The sequence below is a fragment of the Nelumbo lutea genome, chromosome 6, assembly GCF_056320005.1.
Source record: "Nelumbo lutea isolate HS-2025 chromosome 6, American lotus-T2T, whole genome shotgun sequence".
Taxonomy (NCBI): domain Eukaryota; kingdom Viridiplantae; phylum Streptophyta; class Magnoliopsida; order Proteales; family Nelumbonaceae; genus Nelumbo; species Nelumbo lutea.
This window is the reverse complement of record NC_142689.1, coordinates 29,631,811-29,649,308: the sequence shown is the minus strand read 5'-3', so window position 1 is coordinate 29,649,308 and position 17,498 is coordinate 29,631,811. Positions and strand designations below refer to the sequence as shown.

The 17,498-nt window shown below is 33.9% G+C and overlaps 2 protein-coding genes across 7 annotated transcripts; one reads left to right on the top strand and one right to left on the bottom strand.

Moving 5' to 3' along the window:
• Positions 1-1,285: 1,285 nt before the first annotated feature.
• Positions 1,286-2,482, bottom strand: LOC148848265 (uncharacterized). Of its 2 annotated transcripts, none has more exons than XM_088950250.1 (3): positions 2,181-2,482; positions 1,865-2,017; positions 1,286-1,618 (listed from the first exon to the last, which is right to left on the bottom strand). In XM_088950250.1, exons 1-2 carry the CDS (start codon positions 2,400-2,402, stop codon positions 1,865-1,867), a joined length of 375 nt encoding a protein of 124 aa, XP_088806376.1. In that variant the 5' UTR covers positions 2,403-2,482; the 3' UTR covers positions 1,286-1,618. The 2 variants fall into 2 exon arrangements, with proteins under 2 accessions (XP_088806376.1, XP_088806375.1); XM_088950249.1 differs by having other exon boundaries at positions 1,869-2,017.
• A 10,173-nt stretch (positions 2,483-12,655) lies between these two features.
• LOC148848264 (formyltetrahydrofolate deformylase 1, mitochondrial-like) lies at positions 12,656-17,473 on the top strand. Of its 5 annotated transcripts, none has more exons than XM_088950177.1 (8): positions 12,656-13,116; positions 13,379-13,491; positions 13,708-13,858; positions 13,975-14,048; positions 14,175-14,334; positions 14,711-14,809; positions 14,890-14,976; positions 17,229-17,473. In XM_088950177.1, exons 1-8 carry the CDS (start codon positions 12,970-12,972, stop codon positions 17,373-17,375), a joined length of 978 nt encoding a protein of 325 aa, XP_088806303.1. In that variant the 5' UTR covers positions 12,656-12,969; the 3' UTR covers positions 17,376-17,473. The 5 variants fall into 5 exon arrangements, with proteins under 5 accessions (XP_088806303.1, XP_088806305.1, XP_088806304.1 ...); XM_088950179.1 differs by having other exon boundaries at positions 12,738-13,116; positions 13,697-13,858; XM_088950178.1 differs by lacking the exon at positions 17,229-17,473 and adding an exon at positions 15,141-15,718 and having other exon boundaries at positions 12,799-13,116.
• The last annotated feature ends 25 nt before the right edge of the window (positions 17,474-17,498 follow it).

Here is a 17,498-nt window from a genome sequence, read left to right as displayed (position 1 = left end):
CTGAAATTTTAGAAATTGCCATGGCTTTTCAAGCCTCCCCAAGCCATGTACCTTCCAGGCTGGAGTTCATCATGTTTAATGAGTTATGTTCCAGAAAATATTGTATCACGATCCCTTCAGATGATACATTAAGCCTTTTGACATGGTCAGCTATAATAAATCCCAAGAATGAAGTTTGTTTTTCTTATAAACAGGGGATCCCACTAAACAAAGTTAATGGCTTAACACTAATGAAACAACCTTTTACTTCATTTTTCTTACCATATGCATCTGAATTCTAAACTATACCCACAACTACAAATAATTGCAGCCACAAGGTTGGAATTTGACGTATAAGAGGGTCAGACTTTGGAGAGTCCAAAGAAGAGATATGATGGAGGAACTTGGTGTATATATTGCACCATTCAACTTTGTTTTTTCTTTATAAAATACTTTTTTTTTTTTTTAATTTGTGGAAGCAATACAACAAATGATGGAAAAGAAAGTAAATAAATAGATCACTGCAAATTAGTATAAGCAATTAAAAGCAATTTTGTAATCCATTATGTTCTATTTATCAAGTAGTAAAGATTTGAAATTTATTCCAAAATTTTAACCTAAGGGCATAACAGGCTCAAGAAGAAGAAAAAGAAGAATCATCACAACTAGTGTGTCAAGATCCATGCCTGATGCATTGGGGTTTCAGAGCAATCCATGTAATAAAGCTCCACACCCATCTTTCCCAATAGGAGGCCCCCTAATTTACAAGTAAATGGCATAACCAATAGATTTACAAGAAGGACCACTGTAAATACACATATCATAGATTCAATGATCACACCTGGAGTGATTCAACCTGAACGTTCCTACTTAGTTTGTGTGGTGAACCGAGTGGCATGATCCAATACATAACTCATTAAAAGAAGCAGCCAATTTGATCAAAGATAATGATGAATCCAAAAATTGCCATTTATCTACTTAAACCTATCCCGTAAAACAGCCAAATTATTATTTCTCTTCCTCTTTCCTGTTGTGCCTACCCAATTTCAGGACAATATATTTAAATCCTTGACCCTTTTGTTAACCAATTCAAATATAGGAAGATTAAGAACCAATCTTCCCCAACCCATTAATGAGCTAACCTTTTGAAATAAATTTCTATTAACTGATAAAGAGGACTGGCATCAAGGAAATCCTTAATGCCAGCAACACTAAGTGAAAGGTTAAATAAATTTTAGTACTAAAAAAGTCAGAAGCCTTGACCTCCCATACTATTCAGATCGTTGTTGCACACAAGACCAAGAAATACAGACGAGAATAATTATATTAAACAAGTATCTCGAATAATATGACAGACACATCTTTGATCTTTCACTGTTAAATAGCAATGCAATTTTCAAACCAAACAGCACAGGAAAAGTGGAGAAGGGAAAAAGGAATCATATATTTCACTTAGACTCCTCCACATTAAAATTCCTAACAAACCATGTATCAAAATTGCAGTTCAACATTGGCGTCAGTAATATACCAATCTGTTTAGTGCTTCTTCTTTTTCTTCCCTTCATCTGCAACTGCAAGCAATTCCTCATTTTCGAGAAATTAGAGTCCATACCAATTTCTCTATATCAAGCCTTTACTCCTGAAACCCAATGTCAAAATTTCAGACCAGTTTGATCCACTGCCAATGTTTTTTTCAGAGTGCAACAGAAATTCCAGAAGAAGAAGAAGAAGAAAAAAGAAAAGATAAACAATCAAATCTGCAAATTGAGAGTTTAGGGTCTAAATGGATTTGCATATTGAAGCACAAGATCAGTAAAAAATATGAAAGTTTTTGTACTGAAAAGTAAAAGGAGGGGAAATAGAAAAAAAAAAATTAAAGGCACACCTACGTCTGCTTGGAGTAGGAAGAGGATGAAGGGACACGTTTGTTCCGGAACATCATGTAGCCGACGGGCAAAACAACTCCGACCATCATGATTGCGGCTCCGATGATGTACCTCAGTAGGCTCGGTGGTTCTACCTCTAACAGCCTTCTGAGCTGCAATGCAGATGAAACAGAACCCGATGAATTAAATCACAATAACCCTAGCACTAGAATTAATTCTGCTCTGGTCTTCTTTACATGACCTATTTATTAGATCTGATTTTCCGAGAAGAGAATTGGTCATTGAATCGCAATCCGAAGAAAAAAAGAGACTTACAGGCATCCTTAGTGACTGCAACCGAGGGGAGATGGAGAGAGAATGAGAGGAGAATTTCAGTGAAGAAAGTCCAGAGAGGGGACGAAAGATCAAAGGACCTTCAGTTTTCAGACTTTCATGGAAGTTCTGGTGGAATGGGATGATTTGTGAAGTGCTGCGAGAAATTTTTGGCGACTCGGGTGAATATGCTGATTGGAGCAGTGGAGCCCACAGGCCCCACATTGACTCAGATGTTGGATCTGATCCGGCCTGAGATCTGAGGGAACGGCATCTGCTCCACACACGGCCGCCTCACAGGCACATCCATGTATTGAGAACATATCCTCTGGATAATAATTTACAAGTGCGGAAGATATTTTCGATGCATGGTAGGATGTGCGTCTGAGGCGCCCTATACAAGGAGCAGATCCCATCAGTCGACGGAATGAGATCTGCTCTTCAGATGGGCGCATCACATTCACATCCATTGTGTATTGGGAATATCTCCCGTGAATAATAACTTATAAGTATGGAAGATGTTCCCACTGCATGGTGCGATTTGCATGTAAGGCACGAGTGAGGCACGCGTGAGAGCAGATCCGGTTACTTAACCCACGCCCCATTAAGTGACACCTAGATATTCCCCATTTCTCAATAATTTTAGGAATTTATTAAAACCTACCAATTTGCATTTTATTAAAGCACTCCAATAATTTTCTGAAACCTCCCCTTATGTTTGAAAATTGCAATCACCCTTCCTACACTTTCTGATATAGTTTTAAGTAGACCTCTTTGTTAGAAACCTCTACAAAGAAGCATGAAAATGTCCAAAATACCTATGTAATTACTTCGATGAAAATATTTATTTTTCATTTTTTTTATATATGAATCGTCACTCAAAACCCTCTCAATCTCTTTTTTTCTGAAAATGATTTATTTATCAAATTTGCCTTTCATATCAACTGCTCAAAGGTAAAGTTACAACTTAAATTTTTTTTTTTCATAAAGTTTATATTCTTTTTTTTTCTATAGAAACCAAAGAACAAAATTGATTGAATGAATTGCCTTTCATATCAACTGCTCAAAGGTAAAGTTACAACTTAAATTTTTTTTTTTCATAAAGTTTATATTCTTTTTTTTTCTATAGAAACCAAAGAACAAAATTGATTGAATGAAATTCATTAAACAGAGAACAAAAGTTCTTCTTGCAAATTTACCTTATATTTTCTCTTAATATATTATATATTTTCATAAAGTTCTTCCTTCTTTGAACGGAGAACAAAATTGATTGAACTAAGTATTGCCTACATTTTATTAGGGCACAAACAATGTTTCCAGTTTTATTTTCTTTTGACTAAATTTGATGATGGGTATTAGTGTCAAAACATCATTTTCCATTCCCATTTAATAAAAGGTGGATTAAGTAAATATGTTACAAATTATAGGCATGCTTTAGTAAAATAAAAATACAGGGTAATACTTAGTAAATTTGTGAAACTATGACGAGTATTTTAGTAAATGACCCTTTTAAATAAGAAGAAAACCAGATAATAAATTTACAATTTTCCCTTTCACTCTTCTCAACTCCCATCATTTTTTTTTCTTAACTAATTGTCAGTTTCTTTGGTTTAAAAAAGGTTGATATTCATCCTCGAATGATCAGAGCTTCAGAAGACAACCTCTGGTTTATAAAAGATCCCAATCCCTCAAAGCCTTCCCATTCCCAGGGTTCTCAGGTTTTTGGTTTTGAAACACGGGCTTCAGTTTGCTAAGGATTCAACACAAATCCCTTCACAATGTCCTATGTGGGTTTTGTAAGCAATTTTTTTTAAAGAAACTCTTTCGAACAGTTAAATGACATAAAAGCAAGGATTTCTATGAAATTTGAGGGCAATAGTCATTTAAGCCTTTTAAACTATCAAATGTCTTTGAAGTAGATAACTATCAAAATTACTAGTCCACTACTTGAAAAAGGGAGTGATCTTTTTCTCTCTTGGCTAACTGATTCCTCCATATTAGTTGACTGATATCATTTTGAATCAGTCTGTTTGGGTTAATGGACTATGCTTTTTTGGGTAATCAACTAGTCATCTCAGATAGGGCATATTCATGCATGACTGTCCTAGTTAGTCAAATATGTCTTTTGGTGTAGTCGACTATATTTCATAATCCTAGCATTTTTTGCCTTAGTCATCATAGTTAATCAACTGTGTTATGTAGGGTAGTTGACTATGTCTCTTATGTTAAACTTGTTTCAATTGTCATAGTTAGTTGACTATACATTTCTAAGTAGTCAACTAACTACTTTATGGAGACTGAGTAGTATTGCCTAACAGATAGCTCAATACTTAGAAACCTTGAAAATTCTTATCGGGAGATTTGGGATCTCTTCCATTGGTTTTCAAAATATATTTTTCTAATTCTAGTCTCTTGTTTAAGTTTAGGAAAGCCAAGGAACCACACCTATTCTAGTCATTGGTCTCTAAGGTTGTTTATATTGAGTTCAATCTTGTTAAAAATCTAGGGAATACATTATGCAATTGATTACATCAAGATCTTAAAGATATGATTTGAGCATAGAATGATGTAGCCTTAATAATTAGTTAGAGCTTCCTCAACTAGAGAGGTATGATGATGGTGTAGAGATCATGAAGCACAATTAGCTAATTCAGCAAAACTTTCAATTTCTTCATCTTTGGTATCATATTTGCTTTAATACATTTTCGGCACAAAGAAGCTTACTAAGGATTGCTTCAATGAGCTTGTTATCATCAAAATACATAAGATCAACATACATTTGCCCTACAATACTTGTTTTGAACTTGTTTAAGATAAATTTGATAGTAATGGTTTTGCTCTTAGGTTCAAATAAGAAAGTGTTAACAAAGAGGGGAAAAATTTGTCTGACTAAATTCTACTCATTTAATACATTATAGATTTTAGTTTGAGAAGAGTAAAATACAAATATGTATAATGCAAAAACTTGTATATCAAAAGCATAAACAATAAAAGGGCAGAGTTCATCCAGAACTACCCATTTTGCCCTCAAGTATAAATTAGAAAACATTAACATAGATGGGAAAAACTCATCATGCTAAAAGTCTAGAAATTCTCACAAGCTATTCATATTTTTTATAGTACTAGTAAGTGTGCAAGTGGTAATTTAGGATGATGATGATGATAGTAAACAATATGTTTCCAATTTTTTTATAAAATTATTTTTATTTGTTACACTTACTTTTGTTTAATATGATATTAGAGATGTCCCTAATGTTTTTTACGTTTTTTTACTATTTTTATACTTTGGTGTGTTCTCATCATTTTTAATTTTTATTATTATTTAATTAATTAGAGACATGCCAAATATTTTCTATATAACCTATATTTTTTTTGTATTTTTTTGTCTTTTTATATTTTTAAATTGTTATTATTTAATTATGACTTCACAAGTTGACCCATTTGACTTGAAATGTTGAATTGTTGATATACCACCAAACATTAAAATAATTTTACTTTTGGGATAGTTCTAAATTTACAATTTTATTTCTATCATCAATAAAAAGTTAAAAACTATTGTTTATCATGTTTAATTTTTAGTATGTATAGTATAAAATATTAGATATGTTTCCAAACGTTTTCTATAGGGTTCCTATATTTTTTCAATTTTTGTATTTTATCCTTTTCTTTTAATTTTTATTATTTAATTAGGAGACCAAGGGTTGGCACATATGACCTGAAAGGTTGAACTATTGACCCACCACCAAGAAAACAATTTCAATTTTGGGTTGGTTTTAAATTTTATTATTGTATTTCCAACATCAATAAATACAACTATTATTTATTTTTCTTTAATATGATTAATATAAAATATTAGAAAAGTGACTAAATGTTTTTATAGAATTTTTGTACTTTTACAAATGTTTTGTGTTTTTTTTTTTCATTTTTATTTAATTATGACATCAAGGGTTGACACATTTGACTCAAAAGGTTGAATTGTTGACACCACCACCAAAAAAATAAATATTTTTGGATAGGTTTTAAATTTATATTTCATTCCAACATCAATTGGAATTGTTATTATTTATCACACTTATTTTTTTAATATGATTAATATAAAACATTAGAAATGGGCATCATGGATTGACCCATTTGACCCGAATGATTGAATTGCTTATTCGTCACTAGGATGGAAGAATAGTTCTATTTTTGGGTTAATTTAAAAAGCATGTATTTTATATCTTAAAAGTATTGGATATTGATTTAACTAATAAAATTTATTGGTGAAAAGAATAGTTTAAATATAAGATTCACTAAGAGAATGGGAGTTAGTACTCTAAATATGACTTAATGAGATGGAATTAAATGAGGAGGAATGTAGTAGTTCAGATTGCATTTTATGCCTTCACAATTGGAGAGAAACCAAATTCAAAAATAGGGGTATTCTAGTCAAGAATATGATTAAATGAATGTTAATGGAGGTTAATACCTTAAATATAAGATTTAATGAGAGCGATTTGAATGCGGAGAAAATTGTTGTTCAAATTACATTTCTATCCTTACAATTGCATAGGGACAAAATTCAAAATTTGGGGTATTTTTGCCAAACAAAAGTTCCACTCACATTCACACTTTTAATAGTAGTATAATGTAGGTAGATGAATAGATATAGATGGATACATTGGGTTTTCATTGGAGAGGTAAAAGCCTCTTGCATAAATATTGGGTTCAACAAGTATCATAAAAGAGGTAACCACTTAGGAGGTTTTTATTAAAATTCACGGGGTGCTTTGATTGGTCAAAGCTCTTCTGGTATCATGTTTTTTCCAATATCATAGATTTCCCCATAAATATTGTTTAAACATTTAATTATGTATATTATGCCAAAAAGGCATGATACTAGAAGGGCTTTGACCAATCAAAACCTCTTGTGAGTTTTGATAAGTACCACTTGATTGGTTACTACTTTTATGATACTGGTAACCAGTTCATTGGTTACCAACCTAACTTAACACACGCCTCGCTCTACTGCATTAGGTTAGGATTGACCTCAACCTTACTTAAATGGTCCAACTTGTGTACCTCCAAGCACAAAGTTATAACTTATAACCACATATTTTGGGGGGTGTAATGGAATTCAGCTTAATCAAATGGTATAGGGCTCAAGTTTGATTAGGCTCAATTCGAGTTAATGCTAATCAATTTTAAATCTAAGGGCATGTTCAATTTGTTATTCAAACTCAAATTTGACTAATGAATGTTCGTGAGCTTGAAATCTTGAAAGCTTTGCTCAATTCATATGCGATAAAAGAAATATTGTACATTAATATTTATAAATATAAAATATATTAAAACTATGAGCCTTCAAATTGAACTAAAGCCCAACAAATAGTATTTGAATGAAACTTGAACCAATACATGCCAAAATTTGGCTAGATTCACTTCAATTGAACCCTAAGTAGATTAGGGTGGATTTAGGTTGTTTTTACTGGGCGAATTTAGATTTCTCATTTTTTTTTAATCCAAATGCATGCTTAATTAGGTACATTTGAAAGCCTTAACTGAGAATCCAGATTTTGTCCTCACAAAATTGGTCCTCACAACACTTGAAGCCATGAATTGAGAACATCTCCCCATGAATGGAAACATACAAGTACGGGGATGTCCCTAATGCACAACTGCAAGTGTTGTGAAAACAGTGTGGGGACCAATTTTGTGAGACAAGGGTGTTTTGTAACCTGGATGAGATATTGGTTGGTGTGGATTGGTCCACACCACACCAATGTAGCAGGAACCAATCCAAACTACACACTGTTTATAGATATTTTGAATTGTAAACAAAATGTGTGGACTAAAACAGTCCACACCCAAAGGGGCATTTTGTAGGTGCGATGTGAACCAGTCCACACCAAATGTATTAGATTTAATTCCATACATCTCATATACAACTTGTGAGATGATACACACAATCAATTATAATTAAAAAAAAATTATATTTTAAATATAAAATAAGTTAAAAATTAATACAATGTTATGGATAAAATAAAACACCAATACGAAAGAGAGATAGAACGGGGAGAGCAAGAGAGAGAGACAAACCTACATATTTGTTCCAGATTGATGTTTGAGACCATGGTTTTAAAAGGCGATCGAGGCAAGGCGAGGTAACCAATTTTCGCTTGGCCTCAGGAGCCTCAATCTCAGGCCAAGGGGCATCGGCCTCAGTTTGTGTGAGGCGTAGGCCTTTCGCCTCAAAATACCTGAGGTGGTAGCCTTAGTTTAAATGGGTTTTGGGTGGGGAAAATGCAATTTGGCATGGGTAATTTTGGAAAAAACAAAAGAAAAAAAATCAAAATCAAAATAAGGTAGGGTTCGAACATAACTACATAAATTTGGGAGATTTCTCCTTTTCAACCGAACTGAAGAGTGAATATTGGAGATTTCGACAACTTTCAACTTTCAACCGAACTGAAGAATTGAAGATTAGAGATTTCCCCTTGTGAGTTGCGACGTGAGTACATTTCCTTCTCCGTCTTCTTCTTCTTCTTCTTCTTCTTCTTCTTCTTCAAAGTTCTGGAATCGTGCGTATAGGTAGGTGGGCGACAGATTTTTAGTTTTTGGTTTTCTCTTCTTTTTTTTTCTCAACTATATAGATGGGCAGTAGATTTGTGAGGGTAAGTGTTGAACCATTGGTACATTAAGTCACAAATAATTATACAAAATTTCATAAATTTTTTGTTTTTAATTTGAGGCTTACGCCTTAAACTGCCTCGAGGCTTACTTGCCTCTTTATCACCCAACCTCCTCACCTCCGCCTTTAGCCTTTTAAAACCTTGTTTGAGACCAGTGAAGTAGTGGATTTGTCAACCGCGATCCAATGGGCATCAGAGGAGATTAACAGAGGAAACAAGAAAGTTCTCTTGCCTAAGCACAGAACAACAGGTGTTAGGGTTTATAGCTAGGGGTATAAATGGATCGAATTCGAATCGGATCAGGAAACATCCGAATTTGAATCCGATTAAAAAATTCAATATCCGAATTCGATTCGATATCCGACGGATATTGAAAATTAATATTTGAATTCAAATCCGATTAAATATTTGAATATTCGATTCGAATATTTAATTATTTTAGGTAATTAATAAATATATAAAATAAATATTTTATTTATATAAAATATATAAATATATAAATCATTTATATAATTTAATTATTATATATATAAAATATATAAAACATTTAAAATTTTTATATATCATATATAAGAATTAAATAATCGGTCAAATTTGGATATTTATCGAATCGAATAAGATCATATCCGAATTCGACCGATTAGATATTTGAATTATCTGAATTCGATTCGATTATGTCCAATCTCGGATTTGAAATCATATTTTCGAATATCATTGACACCCCTACTTATAGCGGTAAGGAATAAATAAATAAAATTTAGGGCTGCAAGCAATGCAGTAAATCACTTCAATCAGGTAGGAAACTATGGGTATTCTCCATCCATGGGATAAAAGCCGAGAAGAGAATTTGGGTCGTGGGCATAAATAACTTCAATCAGGTAGGCAACAATTCAACACCCAAACTTTCAAAATTTGTCAATCCAGTACCTATCGTTAACCAATCTGTTAACTAATTGTTAAGTGATATTTGGAAAGATAAAAATGTCATTTAAATATCATCTAATTTTCTTTATCAACCATCTACATATTGATAAAAAATGAACAGTCTCAAATCCTTTTCTCTTATATTTAAGAAAGTTATAATTACGTTATATTAATGAATGACATGGTCTCTCGTGGATTAGACCGAAACGATACCCTATACAAAATAATCACGAAAACGAACATCAGCCTCCTGTATAGAAGTATATATCATATTGTAGCCGTAGATTCTACAGCTTGGACCATTATAGTAGACCCCACAAACATTAATTAAAGAGAAAACAATAACTGGTAAAATACATTAATTAATTAGTGAAAACTACGTAATCGGTCATTGGAGAGGTGAAAGGAACAACAAAACGGTAAAATACATTAATCAGGTTATGTTTGGTGTCATTGGCACTTTTACTTATTGCAACTTTTTATGTTGGTCAATACAAAATTTTGAGAAATTGTTTTGTTACATCACCCTAAATAATTACTTTTACTTAAAAAAAAAATGTAGTCATTGAATTGGGTATTGGCATTTATAATAGAAACACCAAATTTAATGTTTCATAGAGAAATAATAATGGCACCAAATACTGTATTGATAACTCAAAGCATTTGTGGTGGAAAACACATATTCTCATAAAATTTGTATTGATCAACATAAAATGTTACAAGTAAAAATGGCAATGGTATCAAATACAACCTTAATTAGTGAATAGGGGTGAGCATTTGATTTATTTGGCTAAAAACTGAACTGAATAAATCAAAATTTTAAAAACTGAACTAAAAAATCAAAACTTAACTGAAACCGAATTATAGAAAAACCAAAATAACCAAAACCAAAATTTTCAGTTATTTTAATTAAAACCGAATTTTAATAATGCATACTTTATTATATATATTATAACATATTATATATTATATATTATAAAATATATATTATGAAATCAAAAACCAAAAAGAAAGTTTGTTTAATTCGATTAATCGAATTTCTAATTCTAAACTGAAACCGAAAGCCGAATTAACCAAAACCGATTTAACCAAAAATCAAAAAGACCAAACCAAACAAACCAAAACTGAAATTTTCAATTTTATCCGAATAATACTCACCCCTATTAGTGAATCATAATATTTCTGACCCATTTATCCATAGATAATCCGACCCGATAACCCATAGATGGGTCTTCTTATTGGCCCCATATAAGTTATTTGTCATTCGAATGACAATAACATAGCAGGGCCTCTCGCACGATTTAGGAAGATTGATTATTCACTCAGCTTGTAAACAGCCGAAAGACCATGCAAAAAGACACACCAATCACGACCTAATTAAAACTAATATTATTTGAATTAGTGTTTAAAAAATAGAGTTAAAGATGGAAGGACATACCTGGTTCATTATTTTCGCAGCTTGTGAGAGGCGTTTGAGTAGTGGGTTGTCATTTGCCTCTATCCAAAATCTTGAAATTAAACAGAAAAATCTAAGATAGTATTGAACAAGAGTGAAATACTAATGGGTAGTTTCAAAAACGTTGTGTAGTGTGCGAAACAATTCTTGAGGAGAATTAATGATAAGGGTCTAGATTGTGCCCTAGAAATTTAGGTTGCCCACCCACCACCTATCATTAATCTAGCTCGTAATCGTGCCCAAAAAACTTAGATCGCAAGGTCTGGAGTTGTTGAAATAGAGTGCAGGATTACTCTATTTTTAGAAGTAAAATAAAAGAGAAGAATGATTATCAATTGGCTGTTGCTCGAAGTAAACCTTAGATGAAAACAATGATGCAAAAAGCATCATCTCCACCTTTTGGATTATTCTATTTTTATTCTCCTAAGAAAACTCCACAGGACCATAGCCATTGAAAAAAAAGTAAGGACACAAGGATTAAGGATTTGTAAGGTGGGGAGATGAAGTTAAAAACTGTGAATGAGATGCTTTGAATCCAAACTTGAAGATGTGAAAGGCATGTCTTTGTCACTCATTTAATTACAATAGAATGGATGGACTATGGAGACGTGGTGAGTCATTTTCTCCAAAAATTACTCAAAGAAAAGAAATACAATCCAATCCAATTTGCTGACAAAATGAAAAGGAATTTTCATCTAAGTCAGTTACTAACATGGATTTGTGAATGGTATTCCATTTATATTTGTTTTTAAACGTGAACAGGTGGGACTCAATTTCCTAGGTGGAATCTAGAGTGAGTGAGAGGGTGATGACTTGGCACATTGGGAGTGATGGGAAGGGATAGGGAAAGAGAATTAAGGAGAATGCTGGAAAGGGAGTCTGGATCTTCTGCCAATAAAACGCATTCCAACCCCCTACCAGCATGATCCAATACCATATATCTTCTACATGGTCAGTCCAGTCTTATGGTGAGATGTGTGGTGTCAGATTATGTTCGTAGAGTGTTGGAACATGTTTTGTTGACAGTCCAACTTCAAGAAGAGAAAGGTTTAGAGCAAAGAGAGAGAGACCATGTGACCGTTGCTTTAAAACCGACCTGGCCAACAAACCGGTCAGGGGTCTGGTTCCTGGGTTGAATGGTCCAACCATTCTAATCGAATGAATGGACCGTTCTGACAAAAAAATGGTTAAAACTGTTCAACAGTTCAAATGCCCGAGTCAGCAGTTTGCTGACCAAACAATGTTTTTTCTTGGCAAAAATCCAGTTTTGGAGAAAACCAAAACCAGTCACCTAACCAGTTTCCGGTTATTTCGGTCCGACAGTCCGGTCCGGTCCGGTTTTGAAAACCATGTATATTTTGACAAGATTCCGCGTCAAGGGCTAGAAAATAGTTTGGAAATATCCACGATGCACTATCCTCATCGTCGTTCACGAAGCAAGATCAGCAAATCTTTGTCCTCATTTGGTATGCACATGTACCACAAATTCCCGAATCCCGCCGTTATTTTGGATACTAAAAAATGTAAAAAATAACATGACCAGAAGAATCTAACGGTAACAATCAGTGGTGGTGGATTTTCAAAGAGAAAAAAAAAAAAAAAAAACGCAGTGGTGGTGGGTGAGCACTGAGCAGGTAATGTAAAACTTCAAGGCCACGAACGATGAGATCTCCCAACGCCAGAGTTTGATCTCCGATCACCCTCCAACTCCAAGGCGCGAAGTTAAGACGGGCGTGAAGCCATGAATATCCTCCGAAGGGTCTCTTCCAATTTCCCGCGAGTTTCGGGATTCGCGCGGAGGACCTTCAATTCAAGTAGATTCCTTGCTGACTCCGTCGACTCTTCCCCTCCCACTACCGCTCTCGGCGTTCACGTCTTCCATTGCTCTGTAAGCCTAATTGCCCGTGCATCTCTGGATCTCTGCAACTGCAACTGTAATTCCATTTTTGTTAAACGTTCCTTAATTTTAATGTTTCTAAAGGGCATCGCACATTTCGGATATTTTTCATGTTTTCACAAATGTTGGTTCTTAGATTTCTCCATTTTTCGTTTTATTTTTCTTCTGTCGATTCTAGGGTCGGTGTCTTGTTCGGTCGATTGGGACCTGGGATTTCGGCTTCTGAGTTTGGGATTGAATTGGTTCTTTATAGGATGAAGTTGGCATTGTTGCGAAGCTATCGGAATGCATCGCTTCCAGAGGAGGAAACATACTCAGCGTCGATGTCTTCGTCCCCGAAAACAAGAACGTCTTCTATTCCAGAAGGTCTGTTCCTCTCTTTTTCATCATTTCTACGATGTATTTGTTATTGCGCCCCACGTGTTTATGAACGCTTATTGATTCAATTGAATTCAGTTCTGATTTCATTACCAGGCATCCCATGTGCCTTTTACTTTGATAATTCAAGTGCGTCTTAACCATTACGCATTCCATGAACTGAACTGCATTTAATTATACTTAATTTCCAAAGCAAATTTGCAGTGAGTTTGTATTCGACCCAATTAGATGGCCACGGGCGGAAATAGATGAGGACTTCTTCAAAATTTCAAAATTGTTCAATGCAATGAGATCTGTTGTGAGAGTGCCTGATCTGGATCCCAAATATAAAGTAGCAGTTCTTGCTTCAAAGCAGGTTCCTCACTTTACTTTATTTATTTGTTTTTTATTTTCCTTTTCTTGAATCAACAGATGTTGTTGTGGAAGATGAACCATTATGTACTAAATGGAGTTTGTTTGCATCTTTTTCAGGACCATTGTCTGGTTGATTTGCTACATGAATGGCAGGATGGCAAACTACCTCTTGATATTACTTGTGTAATAAGGTCAAATTTTTAAAATCTTCATTGTTTTCATTGTGGAGTTTTCTTTGTTTTTTCCTCGACCATTTTGTTTTCATTGAGGTTTGTTTTCTAATGTGCTAATCCGCAAGCTGTGTTACATTCTTACAGTAATCACAATAGAGGTCCAGATACCCATGTGATTCGGTTTCTAGAAAGGCATGGAATTCCATACCATTATTTGCAAACAAATCAAGGGAATAAAAGAGAAGGAGAGATCTTGGATTTGGTTCATGGAACTGATTTTCTAGTGCTTGCAAGATACATGCAGGTAATTATGATCCTAGGATCCTAGATATTGAGACCACCTTGTCCATCATACATGAAATATGCTTGTATCAGTTTTGTGACCAAGGTGACACTCTGTAGTATCTTGATTAGATGGTTAGAAAGATGCTAGCGGCAAGCATTCTTTCACACTTAAAAGTTAGAAGACTTTGGTTGTGGGAGTCTCCTGCATATGACTATCTAATGCCTCCTGCATGTGCACACTGGATACTGTACTAGCAGAGGGAGCAATTTTTTCCTTTCTAGCCCAAATAGATAAAAAAAGAAATCACCAGGCATCTAATTTCATTCCTGTGACTTTTTCAATCTAGAAATGTTGATATAATCTAATGGATTGTGGTCATGGCATATATTGGCAGATATTGTCTCGAAATTTTTTAGAGAGCTATGGGAAGGATATAATTAACATCCACCATGGCCTTTTGCCATCATTCAAGGGTGGAAATCCCTCTAAACAGGTTGTCTCCCTTGCATTCTTCATGGGCAAAATCATTTGTCCTGTTTTTACAACATCTAATCTGCAAAATAATGATTACAGGCCTTTGATGCTGGGGTGAAATTGATTGGTGCAACCAGTCACTTTGTAACAGAAGAGCTTGATGCAGGACCAATAATAGAGCAGATGGTGATTTTTCTCTGCTTTTACTATTCTATTCACCTGCACTTACTTTTTTGAGTTTTGCCTCTTAAATTTATATCATGCTAAGAAGCTGGGAAGCTGCTTTGTGAATTTTCTCATGAGCCTTTCTGTCTTTGTAGACCACTTACATATTTCTTCTGAACATATAGGAGTTTCAAAAAAAAATGGTTATCACGATTTTTAACAGTGGAGCATTGACCTAGAAGTGGCACTTGATGGAGAAAGTCGCAGGAGAGGATTTGTTTAGCTAAGTCCAAATAGTTGGGCTTGAGGCTGAGTTGAGTTGAGAACATTGGCCTAGAAGATCTTCTAGGTTATACCCTTTTGTGTACAACATAAGCAGGAAAGATGTCTTCTTCCTCATACCCTCGAATTAATATAATTATCTCCTCTATGAAATGGCAGACATATTACATTGCCATTAGATGTTTAATGAACAGAAGTAATTGATTAGAAAATGGTCTTAGGAAGAAGTGTATTTTCATGCAAAGCTAATGCTAGGGGCACATGTCAGGATACTACATGGTGTCTTCTATAATTACCAGGAACAATTAATCCAAGGGTCAAGACATGCCCTATTTTCTCCTATATTTCAGATTTACCGAAAAGCCAATAACTCTTAGAGGCAAAATATGACAAAGTAGGCACAGGAGGGAGCCATTTCTTGTGGAAGGAGGCTGGTGTATGAGAACTTTTTTTTCAATTTACATTTAATTATCTTTTGAGTGAAGGATGCCTCGTTCTCCCATGTATATTTTACAATTAATGGAAATTATATTTTATTAGTAAAAAGAGAAGATATTTTAGTGTACAAGGGCCCCCTGATGATCTGAAAATAAATTTGGGTTGTCAAATCTTGACAACTATTGACAGCTGTCAAATCATGTATATGAAAAATTGAAAATTTGATTATTATACTAGGACCAGGTATCACGATAATGTAATGCTAACAGTAAACCATTTACAATTATTGAACACTATTCTTGTATATTTTAGTTCATTTGGTATGAACTATTCTGGTGAAATCATTGTAGAGATTGGGAAAAATTACTTGTAGAGGTTGACAAAAAGAGGAATGTCATAAATGATATGCTTTTAAATTGCTCGTTTTTGGGGGGTAATTCATTGAAGAGACAGAGAATATCCAGCTTACAGTATTCAGAAGATCCCTTCAGTACTTTGAATCTGTCATAAACTCAGGATGATTACTGGTTTTAGTATTTCCAAAGTATTGGAAATAGTTGGGGCTTAAGATAGTTAGTCCTTGGGTGCATTGATCTCAAGGTTTTCCTTAAGTGAATCATAACCCTTATTGTCATGATTCTAATGATAGTCATAATAATGAAGATCATTGTGAGTAAATATGTCTTCATCATGCTAAGCTGGTGTGCTGTACCTGTATAAGTTAATAATGTTTCTTTGATAACACAAGCACAAACTGCCAATTTGTTTGTGTTATTGATGTCTGTCTAGACGGATTGTTCTAATTTCAGTTAAGTGTGGTAAGAAACCCAGGGCTTGAAGAATGTTTATGACTTATGAGAGATGAAGGTACCCATCTAGATTTGGTTGACCCAGATAACATATTTCTATTGAACTTAACCCTATCAAATTTTCTGATAAGATAAGAGGTACAGGTTCATATCTAGCTTTATGATTTCCGTCAACTCTTTGCTCTAAGATTACATAATCAAGGTACCCAATATCACCGGATCTGGATTTCTTTCTTGAATCTTGATATCCTTGGCTCATGCGATCTCGTTTTACTGTTTTTTTTTTTTTTTTTTTGAGAAAAGATCTCGTTTACTTTTTTTATAGAGCTATCCCTAATTGAAGTGCTGAGAGCAGCCACTTTGTGCTTAAAAAGAATGTCAAAGGTTAAGTCTGTATCCAGCCTACTACCCAATAACCCAGATAGCTAGGACCAACATTAGGTAATTGCCTTGTTCCTCAATGACGGCATTGTTTATATTATACAGAATGGGGTATATATGTTCTATTCAGGACTGCTATATAAATTTGGGGTTGTTGATAATCCTTGTTTTTCAAATATTATTGCGTTATGGTTCTTCTATTTTGTGCTTTTGCTTGGATTAGTCACTGTTTTAGTGCTTTTTATATGTTGGATAAAAGCATCTGTATTTAGTCTCTTTTAAAAGTTCAGTAACATTCATTAATTATGTTTACCTGAAATTCTTCTTATGTGAGGAATAAAGCATGTGGATATTATTATGCAGGTTGAGAGAGTTTCCCATCGAGATAATCTACAGAGTTTTGTGCTGAAATCTGAGAACCTTGAGAAACAATGCTTGGCAAGGGCAATAAAATCGTATTGTGAGCTTCGAGTGCTGCCTTATCAGGAAAACAATACTGTTGTATTTTAAAATTAAGTAAAAATGAGAAGGGGAAATTGAAAAATAATTGTAATTTGTAAAATTGATTAATAATTTTAATTAAATTTTCTTGCTCTCTTATTGTTGCACTTTATTTACATATATCTTTGATTG

What these genes read in the sequence shown, in the direction of transcription:
- LOC148848265 (XM_088950249.1), bottom strand. Translation starts at nt 2,402, where the DNA reads ATGTGGGGCCTGTGGGCTCCACTGCTCCAATCAGCATATTCACCCGAG. An exon ending in TGCAGTCACTAAGGATGCCT is followed by an intron (nt 2,018 to 2,180) that starts GTAAGTCTCTTT and finishes TCTGCATTGCAG; the next exon opens with CTCAGAAGGCTGTTAGAGGT.
- LOC148848264 (XM_088950177.1), top strand. Translation starts at nt 12,970, where the DNA reads ATGAATATCCTCCGAAGGGTCTCTTCCAATTTCCCGCGAGTTTCGGGA. An exon ending in TTCACGTCTTCCATTGCTCT is followed by an intron (nt 13,117 to 13,378) that starts GTAAGCCTAATT and finishes GGTTCTTTATAG; the next exon opens with GATGAAGTTGGCATTGTTGC. An exon ending in AACGTCTTCTATTCCAGAAG is followed by an intron (nt 13,492 to 13,707) that starts GTCTGTTCCTCT and finishes GCAAATTTGCAG; the next exon opens with TGAGTTTGTATTCGACCCAA.